At 37.5% G+C, this 15,855-nt stretch overlaps 1 protein-coding gene across 14 annotated transcripts in view; it reads right to left on the reverse strand.

Annotated features, from left to right (window-relative positions):
- The window catches only part of COL12A1 (collagen type XII alpha 1 chain), a 152,250-nt gene that overhangs the window by 117,954 nt on the left and 18,441 nt on the right, over positions 1 to 15,855 (reverse strand). For 7 of the 14 annotated variants that reach the window (XM_043510517.1, XM_043510516.1, XM_043510521.1 and 4 more), the window contains 10 exons: positions 15,399 to 15,458; positions 13,620 to 13,883; positions 13,294 to 13,458; positions 12,668 to 12,841; positions 11,489 to 11,779; positions 10,658 to 11,260; positions 9,058 to 9,330; positions 6,029 to 6,301; positions 3,858 to 4,130; positions 1,771 to 2,043 (listed from right to left, as the gene is read on the reverse strand). The exons of 5 other annotated variants lie outside the window; for them this stretch is intronic. In XM_043510517.1, the coding sequence (XP_043366452.1) occupies positions 1,771 to 2,043; positions 3,858 to 4,130; positions 6,029 to 6,301; positions 9,058 to 9,330; positions 10,658 to 11,260; positions 11,489 to 11,779; positions 12,668 to 12,841; positions 13,294 to 13,458; positions 13,620 to 13,883; positions 15,399 to 15,458 (2,649 nt within the window). Of the gene's footprint in view, positions 1 to 1,770; positions 2,044 to 3,857; positions 4,131 to 6,028; positions 6,302 to 9,057; positions 9,331 to 10,657; positions 11,261 to 11,488; positions 11,780 to 12,667; positions 12,842 to 13,293; positions 13,459 to 13,619; positions 13,884 to 15,398; positions 15,459 to 15,855 lie in introns of those variants that run through there. 2 more of the 14 variants (XM_043510520.1, XM_038395846.2) reach the window with 2 other exon arrangements.

The following is a 15,855-nucleotide window of genomic DNA, read 5'->3' on the forward strand; positions in this document are numbered from 1 at the left end:
TTTGGGCTCAGGCTGGAGCTCAAATTCTGGGAACCAAGGAGGGGGCAGCAATTTTTAGCCCCATAGCTCAAAACCAGAGAACCCAACTCAGTTGACCCAGGCCAGCCGTGGGTCTTTTATTCCAGTGTAGATGTACCCAAAAGGCCCTATTGCCTATTCATTAGAATTACATTGAGGCACTGGAGAGTTTGGATTTTCCTTTTGTTTCCTTACACCATGATTAAACAATAGTAGGAAATACATTTTCAGATTGTTTTATCCACTCTTGTTTCTCTAGCTTTACCTTTTCTCAATAGCCTTATTTATTTTTCTTATTATTTCTCAACTTTCTCTCCTTGGACTAACCATTTTATTTCTTTGTAATGATCAGGGGAAAAAAACAAATTTGAAACACTTTTCCAAACATTAAACCCATATAGCAAATACTTTATTTATTTTGATGGTGGAGCACCGGAGGCGTGGGGAAGCATTGATTTTTCCAAGAGTTAATGTCTTTGCCAATTTTAGCACCAAGCAGATAGTCAAGCCATCCAAGTATGCCCCTAGTTACATTTTCACCTCCTTTCAGAAGCTGATATGATGTATGTAATAGTTCAGCTACATCCTACTATTTTCATCCTAAATTCATGGGCAACATGACCAAATTTTAAGTGCACTTCTAGTCTTAGTGCCAAAATATATTTTCATTTGTCTCCAAAACTGTTGTGCTCTTATTCTTATTTTCTTTACCTGTGTAGGATTTGTCTAAATATCCACATATTTTCAATTTACTATTTTAAATAAAATACTGTACCTTTCAGTGAACAGATGCCTGATGTCAATCTTTACAGATTTTTGGAATCCTTTTCTACCATGAATTATGCAATGTTGTTGACAGACCAAAAGGTTCTGCCCGAAGTGTCCTGCCCTAGTTTGAGACTTAATTGTGTGAAAAGTTCATTTTGTTACTCTAGATAACTGTCGATATGCCACTTATAGAAATGCAGTATGGGTGTTCCCAGAAGTTTAGTACTAACACACTTTCTTATCAATATTTCCATGTTACCACATGGGGCCACCCCTGTTATGCAACTGATACCTACATTTACATGCTATTTTTACCTGCATCTCATAATCATAACTGCCTTGCTGTCAGTTTCTCTCACTTAAATTTAGTCTGCAAGACTAGTTTAAGATATTCAGTACAAAACTTTGGTACACACATTTTCTGATTGAACTCCGAAAGGATTTTCCAATCTGGCCGACTCATCTAGGAAGCTGAACATTAATTTCAATCTCATAGCTTTCATGTCACAATATAGTATTGTTATTTTTGGTTTGGTTTTCTCTTATTTGAGAAACTGAGATAAATAAAAGGGTACTGCATTTACTGATATTCACATTTATTACAAGATGACTTCACAATTAAAGGCTGTCATCTTTCAAAGGATCTGGAGCTGAGTAATGAGATTTATTACATTACACACATTTACTCTTTTCCAATTGTCCCTGCACTGGCAAAACAGTGATCTTAAAATCTGGGCTGAATGCTTTTATATAAAACCACCCCTGGGATAAGGCCCATTTATCAATTTGAAATTCTTAAATTCTAAATGACAACCAGTTTCTTTTTCATATTCGTCTTATCCTTATTCATTTACACTGCAGTAGTGCATATCGGCATAACTCATGTTTTCACTTCTGTAGAAACTTCAGGAACATGGTGCAATTTAAAGCACCTAAAACGTAACCAAATAAATGAATGATTAAAGAATATCTAAAAATAATTACCTTCAAGTGTTTCTCCTTGCCCAGGGAGGGCGTCCCCTGCTCCAGATGCATACAAGGCAGTCACAGACAGCGCATATCTGGTGCCATGTTCTAAATCTCTCAGCACTGTAGTGGTCGTATCACCCCTTATGGTTACCTCCTTGGCTTCACCTCCGGCCACTGGAGTATACGTTATACGGTATTGCTGGACTTTGCCAGGTGCTGCACTCCAAGATAACTTCATTGTGGATGTTGTAGCATCAGAAACTTTCAAATTTCTTGGACTTCCTCGTGCTTCACATGTTAAAAGACATTGAAAGTGTTTTTGAAATTACCACGATATAATACTTAATTTTGATAAATCATTATTGAACATTCATGATATAGTAAAGCTTTCGGTACCATCATGATAACATGCTCTCTTGCCCATCTCCCTTGGGTAGTCTGTGGACTCTAAATTCTCACTTTCTACTACAATAATCCAGGGGTCAATCCTGAAATTTGCTGAGTACTCTTGAACTAATCCAGCAAATCACTTAAGCTTGTCAATGGGCTCCAGTATGAAATGGGCACAAAAAAAACCCCATTCACTTATTACATTAGTGAGATTTATTACATTATGTCACATTTACTCCTTTCCTTTTGTTCCTGCACTGGCAAAACAGTGATCTTAAAATCTGGATGGGGTGCTTTTATATAAAACCATCCCAAGAGAAGTCCCATTTATCAATTTGAAATTCTTATATTCTAAACCACAACCAGTTTCTTTTTCATATTCTTCTTATCCTTATTCATTTACATTGCTGTAGTGCACAAAGGCCTGACTCAGAATTGGAGCCCTTCGTTGCTAGGAAATATACAAACACAACGGTAATCTAAATTCCTTAGCCCCCTTTTACTTCTGAGATTAAACTTTGATCTTCTGGTGACTATGTAGTTTATATTTTGATTTCTGCTGTGTTTTCCATACTCCTCTCAGTATTTGGAACTTTATCTCACAGTATGTCTTAGAAGTGCCTTGTTTCAGGGCCCTATTTTCATCTACCTTAAGAGCTCTTCATAATGCTCTCACAGTGTAAAAGGGACTAAGTGTAAATGAGAAGCAAGCCCTTAACATATTGAAGGGTGAGATTAACAATTCCCTTTTAGTTTATTTTATGGATGTGAGCTACATTCATTTGCTGTTATTTTACCTCCTGTGGGCATCAAGATACACCTCTGACCAGCTCAGAACATAGCCACGTTTCCTTTCATAGCCTAGTGGCGAAGTTGTCCCACACATTGACAATTATTGGATGATAATGAGAATGTTCAGACAGCAAGTAGCAACTTCTATGTCTGGGAAGTTCTCCACAGCAAGGCAGAGAGACATCATCCTACCATCCATATAAGGAAGCCTCTGGCTCTTGCTTATTCCTGCCAGTGTTCTGTTAGATATTCATTTCCAGGTTCTAGCTCTTATTAGTCACAAACAGCTGTGTTCCATTCTCTCTGTGCAGAGGCTATATGCTGCTCATTTTATGTGACTCTTAATGTCTTACATTTAGAGCAAACATCATTTCCAACCAGAGTTTCAATACTGGTTAAAGCTCTGCCCATGTTTTCAATTAGACAAGACTTTTTAACACCAAGATCATAAAAATGATCTGTCGTCAAACTATTCCCGAGTTCATAGCCATTGTTCATAGTTCATAGTCTCTGTAAGGCAGAGACCTATACTGAGGTTGGTTTGGAGGTGCACAGCCCTAGCTGTGCGAGTCACTGAGGCTGACTTAGTCCAAAGCTTCCTGGAGCCCACAGGATATATTGCCGATGCAACGTACTTTTCCAGGAGGCATAGTGGGATCTCCCTGTCCAGTGAACATTCCCCACCTCTACCTGTCCTCTCTGGTGGATGCTAGCCTTAGATAGTCCTTGTGCTGTGAGTAGAGGGATGGCAACTGTGCTTGATTTACAAGGATTGTCACAAAGGGAAGAAGGGAGGTTCTTAGGCATATTTTTTACTCAGAGTTTTACTTCTGTAGAAACTTCAGGAACATGGTGCAAATTAAAGCACCTAAACTGTAACCAAATAAATGAATGATTATATATTATCTATAAATAATTACCTTCAAGTGTTTCTCCTTGCCCAGGGTGGGCATCCCCTGCTCCAGATGCATACAAGGCAGTCACGGACAGTGCATACTTGGTGCCCTGTTCTAAATCTCTCAGCACTGTAGTGGTAGTATCACCCCTTATGGTTACCTCCTTAGTTTCACCTCCGGCCACTGGAGTATATGTTAAAAGGTATCGCTGGACTTTGCCAGGTGCTGCACCCCAAGATAACTTCATTGTGGATGTAGTAGCATCAGAAACTCTCAAATTTCTTGGAGTCCCTAGGACTATACATGTTAAAAGACATTGAAAGCATATCATGAAACAAGCCTGATTTCTTTATTTATTTTCAGATCATTATAAGAGAGATAGCATACATGCTTAAGTGATTTGCTGGATCAGTTCCAGACTGCTCAGCAAATTCCAGAATTCAGCCCAGAGAGTTGAACTAAGACCTGAAGATTTTTTAAATACAACTTCACACTAAGTTATTCCCTGAGGCAAATTAGTGCTTTTTGATATTTTTAAGTGTTTTTGAAATGACCATGATGATATAACAAACATCCATGATATAGTCCAACTTTTCGTACCATGATAACATTTTTTCACATTTCCCATGGACACCGATGTCCATTAGGCCGGGTGTTGCCTGTGGACTCACAGTTCTCACTCTCTACTACAAATACTCAGGACCCAATACTGGAATTTGCTGAGCACTCTGGAACTGATATAGGAAATCACTTGAGCATGTGCTTAATTTTAATAGGTCCCTACGGAATCAAGTCTAAGACTATCAGTAACAGAAAACAAAACAAAAACAAACAAAAAACAGAAAGAAAAAACGGAGAAACAAGGAAGAACTATTTACCTCCATAAGTCACCATGCACATCTTTTTTTATTATCTATATTATATGACACAAAAACTACATTAAAATAACTTTCAGGTTGATGCACAAAATTTATAAAAGCAATGAAAATGTGAGGTAACAGTGCAAAATTATTTTGTGGTAACCATTTGTGCATAGGTACAGGAGCACATATGGTTCCCTTCGAAAAAGTCCAACAACCCTATGAAAATCTTTAAGTACCACTCAAAAATACTGACTTCCACAATACAGGGTAAGCATAAAGATGGACTGATTTTGTTCACCTGTAGTTATTGTTATTTATAATTTGTATTAATTAGAGGTTCCAGTACAAATCAGGCCATCATTGAGCAAGGTTGCATACCATCAGAGAGTAAAAGATAATCTGTGCCCTGGAGAATTTAGAATCACTTGTACTGGGGCATTATAATTTATAAAGGAACCACCTTGATTATGTAGCTTCATCATCTGATGTTGTGAGACTCTGTTAGTAGATCATATGTGCTACTATGTCTAGGCACAAGGGGCTCAGCTAGAGATACTGTGGTAGCTTAGCTCATCAGTTCTTTGCTTCTCATTAAGAATAAACTGCAAATTGTGCCTGAAATTAAAGTTTTACATTGAAATTGAGCTGTTGGAGCTTCAGTTGACAGACAGTCTACAGCTGAAAAAATCCAAAATTTTCAACACTGACAATATAGAGGCCTACAGTAACAATTAATCAGTCAGAAACCAGTTTCCATTCAGCAATCAAAATTTGATCTTTATTTTTGTAACGTTTTAATGTTGCAAAAACATTAAGAGCCCAATCCAACAGTTCTTGAATTCAATGTAAAGACTATCACTGATTTTAATGGATGCTGGATTAGTCCCTAAATAAGCAACTTGCTGACAGTAGATAAAATATATGTCACCTACAAGGATATTACATGAACAATTTTTAGGCTTATACAATTCGTTTGAGTTTAAGCCTTTCAAGTTGAAACATTTTTGTAACAGACAATTCAGAAGTCTTATTTTCTTTGCCTGACACATACGTGGGCATTTTGCCCAAGGCACATCAACACGTTTAGGAGTTAAAGATTCAAGAATGTATACAAAAGGCAAAATCCAAAGGTTCTTGATTAGAATTTGGGATGTTGTTATATTAAATTGTTTCTCAATTAAACTTGCGTGATTCTAAAACACCCCATTCATCCTGCTGTAACAAGAAAAAAGAGAAAGGAACATCCAAGTTACACATACTGAAAATAAAAAAGATATCAACGTACCAACCTTCTTCTCAAGCCACACTACAAACCTATTATTTATTACATACCTTCTTCAGTTTTTGCATATCCATTCAATGAATTTCCAGGCCCAGACAGATACTCAGGAATAACATTAACTTCATATCTTGTATCGGGAGTCAAGTTCAGTAACGTAGTTGATCTTTCATTTGCTGGGACAGTTACTTGTTTTCTCTCTCTTCTGGTCACTGGCCTGTATGCAACTGTATACCTTAGGACATTTCCTGGAGCTGGCATCCAGCCAACCTTAAAGCTATCAGTAGTTTCATCTGTTATCATTAAGTTTCGAGGAGCCCCTATAACTGCAAACAAACACAAATATAATTTGCAAACATTTGCCTTCAATCGGAGAACCAACTGCATTAGTTCATCCCACTTACCAAGACCAGGGCCAATATTTTCAAAAAGTGACTAGTTATTTTTCTATGCTTCTAATTTTGGATGGCCAATTTGAGACACCTTGTAAGGGCTTGGTGTTTCAGAGAACTAGTACACAGCACTTTCTGAAAATCAGGCCCCTTCAACGCGTATCTACCTCTGACTGCCACAAGGGGACAGGTAAACAGGGGATGGATCACTCAGTAAACTGCCCTGTTCTGTTCATTGCCTCCGAAGCATCTGGCACTGTCCACAGTCGAAAGACAGGATACTGGCATAGATGGACCATTGGTCTGATGCAATATGGCCATTCTTACGGTCTTATCAAGTCAGGGAGCCAAAATTATGAGTTGCTTTTGAAAATTTGGAACCAGAGCTACAACTTAAACTGCATCAATGTTTGCTGATTTATGTAACCACTCAAGGATCTGCCAAAGTAGCTGTTGAACAGAAGTAGCCTTCTAATAAAGGTAGAGTAGAGCTGTACTCACTACATTTAGGTATACTCTGGGACAGTTTCTTGAAACAACAGGTTGCCTAATGAAGATTTATTTTTTTTTGCACACATTTCACTGATTGTGGGTATTTACTTCTGTGCCATCCCCATTCACTGATGAGTGTCAGAAGCACTTAACTACACATATGCACACACCAGATTTTGAAAAGCCATCTAATGTAGTAATCAGGAAAAATATTGAAAATATTGGAGCTCTATAAGCTAAATTCTCAGCATTTATATGAATTTTTCATTTATTGACTATTTAAAATGTTTATGAATTAGGCTGCTCCCCTCAAGATAGAAAATCGCTTGTTATCCTGGAAGATAAGAAAAACTAAGGCCTGCTTTTTAACTTAGCCTACTCCTTGACAAAAATTATGGCTTCCACTGAGACCATTCAGCTGGTTTGGATAGATAAAATAGGGCAGAATTTAATCCTTTGCCACATACTTCGGGCCAAATTATATCATATGTTGCCCAGCAGTCAATGAGAGTTTATTCACATGCATTTGAGGACAACTTTTGCTCTTGAGCATTCACCAACCATATGAAGATAAACTTCCTCAACAAATTTGAGCATCATTACACCAGAAATATTGTTCTTTGTTATTCAATTAAAGATCTGTTTGAAAGTTGAACAAAAAACACTTCTTTAAAAAAAAAAACTTATTTTTTCAATTGACCATAAATACAGTATAGGATTTAAAACTCTGTAGCAGCCTAAAGCCCAAATCAGCTATCAAGAAATCAGCTGTTCAACCCAAGCTGCTAGCAACTCAGCATGCAGAACTATTTGCATTTACATGGCATTAGTGGCTTCTCAAAAATGGAGAGATTTTATCAGATCAAAATGATGAATATTTTAAAATGCACTATCAGTCAAAATATGGAGTGTATTTCTGACATGTCTGAAATTTTTGTTAAAGCTGCTCTTTCCCCAGTTCTTCACATTTCAGCCCTACATTTCTATGATTTATGAACTGTGGATAGTATCAGCCAAGCAGCCATTTGAAGCAGATGATTTCCTAAGAGAGAGTTACATGTGGCTAAACATTATGACCTGTGCAGTTACAGTGAGATTATGTATACAAACACATAAAGGATGAGAGTCCAGATCCTCAACTCCCATCCATCTCAAATTAAGTTAGGTGTCTAAATACATTTGAGGATGTGGGCCAAAATCGTCCAAATTGGACTGTTCCCTCAATCCAAGCCATTTTATAAATAAACACATATTTTAATCAATACTAAGGAAAATACATCAACAGAATATTAATGCTATTTCCTTTGTTTGTGTAGTTCACCCTAGAATCTTTTGGAATACGAAGGTCGAAGATTATAGGTTTCATAGTAGCAGCCGTGTTAGTCTGTATTCGCAAAAAGAACTCCTTTTCTTTTTGAAGATTATAGGGTGAACTAAAATAATGGAAAGTAATGAGTACAGCTTCATAGCCTAGCTAGATTAGATTGAACTGAATAACTAACTATAGGGGTAAAAAAAATAAATGAACTGTAATGCTACTCCTTAAAATAGGCGAAATCTTGCAGACCGTACTCACAGAAAACTCCCACGATAGTCTAATACGGTGTCAGGCCCATTAAGTCCTGCTATTAAGGAGTTCCCATCTGGAGAATAGAGTTCTTTAATCTATCCATATAACCTTTCTTCTATAAACCCAAGTTAAAAGACCTAGATGCAGCAAACCACTTAAGTATATGTTTAACTTTAAGCATGTGAGTAGTCCCAATGAATTTGCTGGATCGGATTGTTGGTCTCTAAGGTGCCACAAGTCCTCCTTTTCTTTTTTGCGGAAACAGACTAACACGGCTGCTACTCTGAAACTTAACTAGTGTGTGTTCACGTTATACTTTTTTTGTTATTTAATTTATTGATACCACCATACTCTGTTGGAAAAGCAGCCTCTGAATCTCAGAGAAAAACACAGTATCCAGCAAAATTAAGGGAAATAAAACACAATCTTAAATCTAATAGTTGTCCTTTATTGGAATTTTACACCTTTAGTCAAGGCACTGGGAAACAATAATGCCCATTCTCATCCCACATACCAGTGCCATCTCTCAGCATTAGGTTGGTATTCCACATACACAAGTTCTCTTAATAAACCAGATTGTTACTTAAATACATAACATGTTTCTGGCTGAGCATAATAGGAAGAATACCTTCTAAAGTCGTTTCTTCCCCATCCAAGGAAGGACCATCACCATCTTCATACTCTGCAATCACACTCACTGCATAAGGAGTTTCAGGGAGTAAATGGCTGAGAACTGAGCTAGTACTTGAAGCTGGCACTGAAACAAGGAATTCTTCTCCACCAGCAGCTACTTTATATTTAATAAGATAGGACAAAACCTCAGATCCAGCTGGAGACCAATTCACTTTGAAACTGTTGGATTTTACCTCAGAAAAGGCCAAATTACGGGCAGGTAAATAACCTGTTTTTTAAAAAAGCCACACGTTACAATAAAATACTTTAAACCCCCTTCAAAATCACTCAAAAACATTTCCTGCAGTCAGCTGGTTTCTTTGATTCAATAAATATTTTCTTGATATGCATCTATGTTTGTTTGTCATTCTCACTCATGAATACATAAAATTCTATGATGATCTCTGAGTTGTCTTAAACAATATGACAATCAGTAGAAGCACCAACTCAATGTTTTCCACCTCAGGTGTCCTAGGTTCAATTAAAAAGTTGTCATTTGTTACTGCCAGCCCTGAAAACTTAAGGTGAAATCTGAGAATCAAGCTGGGTTCTTTCTTTCTCGAGTTCCCTCAGGGACAACAGTGCATCCTCAATTTATTGGAGCACTAGCACACAAATGAAATTAACAAAATTTCAACACTCTTACAAGAATGGATCGTGAAATGAAATGACCTGAGACACAAACATAAACCTGAAGTCCTCAGCTAGTTTTGGTTGGCTTAGCTAGCCTACCACGGGGATGTTAGGTGTTTGAGCCCTCCAATATAAAAGTTTTGTGATCTCAAAGGTATTCTAAAACAAAGGCTTATTTTTAAAGAGTCTGGGGTTTTCAAATTTTGGGCTTATCCAACTTCAGTGTCCCTTTTAAATATAAAAATTGTAAAGCACAGGATGTAGCAGCGGATGAAAAATTCCTTCACATTTTTGAATGCTGTGAGCCTGGTTAATGTCATGAAGGATTTCTCACTCTTAACCTGAAATTTGTGAAGTTGGTGACTTTCTAAACTCTTTTAAATATAACCGCAGAAGAATTTACAGTGACAATGGCAAGTAATTTTTCACTCCTGAGGACATATTTTAACCTCCGTGACTCCTGTGTAAAAGCAAGGTAACTCCACTGAAGTCATTCTAGATTTACATCAGTGTAAATCTGGCCCTCCAACTTTAAAGTCATCTTAAACACCTGCGGGGGGGACGTATTTCCCAGTTAATTTTCTTCTTTTCATAAAATAATTGTTTTTTTCCCCAGTGTTTTTTATTAAGTTTAAAATAATCGGTCAAATCCTAAATTACTTTAAATCAACATTGTTCCATGGAAGCCAATGGTGTAACGAAGTGAAGAATCAAGTCCACTTAGCTAATTATTTGGAGTTATTTTATGTTTTGATTGTATCACTTTAGCTAAAAACACATGAACAGATTGTGCCCTCATTTATACCTGGACATTTTCATTGACAACAAGGGGGTTAAATAAATGTAACTGAGAATCAAATTTGGCTCAGACTATTTTCATTGTTTTTTTTTTAAGATTTCTCTAAGTATTGATAATTACTTACTTTTCTTCTTTATAGCAGCCAGTTCCTGCTCAATTCGTAGGCAGACAGACTGTGTAAGTTCAAATGATATTCTTTGGAAAGCATCAAAATCTTCCACTGTGTACACATGGGTTTCAGCAGGCAGTGAAGCAATTGCTTCCAATTCTGTACGTACTGCATCCTTAACACCAACTGCAAATATCTCTACATCTGATTCCCTCAATTTTATGGCTGGTTCTTTAAAGGCATCTGACGATTTTCCATCAGTAATAAGAATCATGACCCTTGGTACATTTGGTCTTGATCCTCTGTTGATAACAAATACTTTCTCCCTCACATAGGTCATCGCTTTGCCTGTGTTTGTAGATCCACCTCTGTAGGGGAAGGTGTTAATAGCCTGAATTACATCTTCAATTTTGTTGTATCTGTTCAAATAAAACTCCGTATAGGGATCCCTGCTGTACTGGACAAGACTTATTTGTACTTTTTGAGGTGAAACCTCAAAGCTTTTAACTAACACTTCCAAAAAGGCTCTTACTTTAACAAAATTGGCGATACCAATGCTGTAGGAGCCATCCACTAAAAGCACAATATCAGCTTTTACATCCACACCACGGGAGCATTCTGTAAAGAGAAAAAATTACCAGTATAAAAGCCAATAGTCAAGGCACTTCTATTGCAGCTGCATCTGTAATCAGCTGACTCATCACTTATAAACACTAAACGACAATGGTCTTTGGTTAAACTAATTCCATTAACTGAAACTATGTCTTCCAGTAATCGAAGGCCTTTTATTAAGAGAGATATGTATAAAAAAAGAGCTACAATATCAGAACCATATCGATAACTTACCCACTTGAACTTTGACTGGCTGTGTTTTTTCCATTATCGTAATTGGCTCACTGGATGCCATTCCTTTCATTGCATATACATTAATCTGGTACTCTGTTTCTGGAGAAAGATCTCGGACATTTAAAGCAGTAGTTTGAGGACCAACACTCAACACATGTTGTTTGGCTCCTGCTATCATTGGAAAGAATTGCACCCTGTAGCCTGTTATTTGGCTAGCAGATGGATCCCAAGTGACTCTAATCGATTTTGATGAGATTTGGGCAGCCACTAGGTTTGAAGGAGGCTCCACAGCTGAAAAATTAAAAACAAATCCAAAAAGATCAAATACAATGATGAGCAGATTTTTTTTCAAAATTGATTTGTTTTTATGACCGATTTTTACGACATAGTTGTATTTGCTCCAATTTTCTCTAGTTATTTAAAAAAAAAATAAGATAGATGGAAATAAACTCAGCAGAGTGGTGGGGGACTCTGAATGAGGCAGAAGGTCAGCAACAAAAGCTATGCTCCATATCTCCTCAAAAAGGAGTAGAAGTTACAATGGAAACCCTGTCATTCAAACCAGTAACAAAACTTTCCCTCTCTATTTCCCGGAAACATATCAGAAGATTTGAATGAATAAAGGCACCTGCAGGAAACCACAGAAACAGACAACTCTGTCATTGTCTAGAAGGGGAAGATTTTGGAATCTTGAAGGGGCATAGAAAGTGCAAGGTTATAGCTAGAGAACTATTTGGTTTCAACAGTCTTCAGTCTTTACCCATGGATCCTTGCCAAACCATATCTTCTGCCCCTTAACCCAAGCTGCCTTGCCCTGCATAACCAGTGAGACAATAGGGCATGATTTATGCCCTTCACGTGTGTGTTTTTTCAAGTGAATTCTCCCTTCAACATATTTTCCACCATGTGGTCTAAAGTGTTATGTTCTCAGGATTTGATAACCCTAGAGGCAACATAACAATTTGGAGTTATGGACTTCAATGGGATATTTCAAATCCAGTCAACTGCATGTGTTCTAATCTGCTGCTGTTTAAATCTATACAGCTGGAAACATGTCTTCCATATACTAATGGCAGATTATAAAATGGATGGAACTATCAAAATAAGCATGGACCATCACATTAAAAACACATATCAGGTACATTCCAGTTAACAATAAACTTTTGTAAAAGGTCTCACCTTCTTCTCCACTAATCAATTCACCCAGCTGTTCATCAACACCTGAGCACACTTGTGAGATTATTTCATTCTGTATATCCACTATTCCGTCAAAATTTGCCACGTTAAAAACATGCTTCAAGGATGGCTGAGATGCCATTAGTTTCAGTTCTTTTGCATCTGCTGCTTTGACTCCTAAAAGTTATGAGAGATGAGACCATATTATGTGTATAACATTTAGATCTTTGTAAGTATATTTTTAAAGTTTTAAAGCATCTTGGAATAAAGCTGATGCAGATTAAGCTCTGTAATTACTAACAACCAGGCTACTAAAACTTAATTAAAGCTGTGGGTTAATGCACTAGACTTTTACTTAATGAGGTCATATGTCAAACTGAGTTTGTCGGTCACACCCTAGTCTCCATCTGGACATGTTACAAAAATTACCACACAGTTTGGCACAGCTGGGACTCTCTGCTCAGGAGAGACCAAAGGGCTAGTCTCAGGTACCATGCATTGAACACCCCTAGCCTGTAAAATGCATGAATCAAACTAGTGCTATTAGAATGTTAATGCCACACTTTAATTAGCATTAAATTTACTCACAATATTAAATAGTAACAATAATTAATTAATAACTGATATACCCAAGGAGAAGACTTCAACTCCTACGTTGCGAAGCTCTCTTGCAGGAATTTCAACTTCATCTTGCGATTTTCCGTCCGTAACGATGATTGCTACTTTAGGAATGCCTTTTCTTGCTCCAGCAGATTCAGTGAATGCATTCCTAATCAGATAATCAATAGCTTCACCTAAAAACAACAAAATGGTCTGTGCTTTTCTTAGGTATGAGTGAACTAGGATTTAAATAGAATTTCAGCTGTAAAATAAAATGCTATACAAACAAACTTTGGGGGAAGTTTTTCCCTCAACTTTTAGCTTTCATATGTTATGAAAGAGCTAAAATCTGTACCTGTCATTGTATTGCCACCTTTGTAAGGTATTCTTTTAATTGCATTAAGAAGATCATTCCTTCTGAAATACTGATTTAAGTTGAACTCAGTTCTTGTATCAGTACTGTACTGAACAACTCCAATTCGTGTCTTTTCTTCCCCAATGTCAAAAGCCGATACAAGAGTGCCCATGAAGTCCAAAATATATCTGAAGTTACTTCTCCCCACACTCCACGAGCCATCCACAAGAAAAACTAAATCTGTCAGTGCACTGATGGAACATTCTGAAACATATTAAAAACAACACAAATCTCTTAGCAAAACAATGACAGATCACTTACATGTCAATATCTCCAAACACTTTCACTATCCCATACCATAGTCAAAAGCTGTCAGTTAAAAATGAACAATAGAAATCTAAAAAGTAGAAGCCAAGCCAAATAGAAATTAAACGGATTAAAATCTTTATTTGAAATATCTTACTCGGGTTGGACACCATTCACCTAGCTTTACTGACATATCTACTGGGAGGATATTCCAGAAACAGAGAACAGTTGAAAAAAATTCATTACACTGATAAGCATTGGGGTAGAAATAGTAAATACTGCACAAAACATTCAATGCTTTTGGTGGAAAATAACTTTACTAAACCACTAATATAGTATTTGTAAAATGTGTTAAAATGTGATTTTGGAAGTGACAGACTCCTTTTTTGTATGACACATTGATCATCTATGCAAAAAATCACACAACCCTGATAAACATTTTATAACTTTTATAAATTAGACCTATTAATTAATGGGTCTAATTTGAATCAACACCAAGTTGCTTGTGGCCAAATGTGCCTTTGCATATGTACAAATCTCCCACTGATGTCAAAAGGAGATCTGCATATCTGTAGGAAGAATTTCTCCCTGAGGGCCAAATCATGAGCTTTGTCCAGTTGTAGCAAAAGACCTACCAAAGCCATGCACCCCAACTAGACTTCTAAGCCACAAAGAACTATTTGTGTGCTAAAGGAGGAAGCCAGCCTCAGAAGTGGCTATGTAACACCTGCTCTTTTACTACCCAGAAGTGGTGTCACAGTCTCTCTCTACCTGGGAACTAAGGGATGACATTGGAGAGGCACTGAGCATGTGCAGCCTGAGCTCCTGATGGCAAGTTTTGGTTGGAGAAACCAAATGGAGCTGCATACCCTCAACAGGGGCCTTCCAACTGGCAGCTCCAAAATGGAACTGTCCATCAGGAGCTCAGGCTAGAGTCAAAGAGCACCTTGTCCTGCAGTGAACAGTAGTTACAAAGGGAGACACACAGCTCCTGCAGCAGTGCACACCCCCAATATACGGTGTTGTAGAAGGATTTGATGCTGGGAAAGAATTAATACCGCTCTTCTCTCCCGCTCCCACCCTTATCCCCACATGACAGCGATATAAGTTTTTTCTGCAACTCTGTGTGTCCTCAGCAAGGAGACATTTATTAAAGGGCTGAGATATGCAAAGGGCTGCTCAGAGGATGTGAGTTTATTTGCGTGAAATCCCTGGTGCTCAGCTCAGATTTTCACCTCTTTCCCATAGAGAGGTGGCAGATTTTCAGACCCTCCTCAACTTTGGTCAGCCCAGCACACACAGCCAGATTACATGTTAGTACAACCTTACTGCTAAACAACATAGGCACAGGATTTGACTTTATCATCTGATCCAAAGTCCTTTGGGAGACTTTGCACTGGGCTAAACTGGGTTTTGGATCAAACCTTTAGTTACCTCTAACAGGTCACATAAAATGGAAGACAAAAAACGTACTTTGAATCTGAATCTGGTCAGGCTTCTTGTCCTCTGGACTCACTGGAACACCTGTCTGAACTAAAGAAACCACAACATAAACAGGATTAGTGGAAAGGAAACAAGAAATTGTCAGTTGACTGTAGGTTACATTTTGTAAAAGTCAAGAAAAACAAGGTGAGATATGTCAACAAAATTTGTTGTGTGCCTCTCTCAGAATGTGCAGTTTACAAGTACAATTCCTGGGCACTGATTTGACAGCATTAGAGTTAGGCCAATACATAAATAATTACAAATTCCTTGTGCTCACACTGCACCTTCTATCATGAAGTGTTTAATAATTAACCTTTGCAACACGCTGTAAATCAGGTAAATAATATTATCTGCATCTTACAGATAGGCAAACTGTGGTTAAGTAACATGCTTGTGATTATATGAGAAATCTGTGGCAAAGCCAGAAACAAAGCATAATGGGAAA

Source organism: Dermochelys coriacea, chromosome 3, assembly GCF_009764565.3.
Source record: "Dermochelys coriacea isolate rDerCor1 chromosome 3, rDerCor1.pri.v4, whole genome shotgun sequence".
In the NCBI taxonomy this organism is placed as follows: domain Eukaryota; kingdom Metazoa; phylum Chordata; order Testudines; family Dermochelyidae; genus Dermochelys; species Dermochelys coriacea.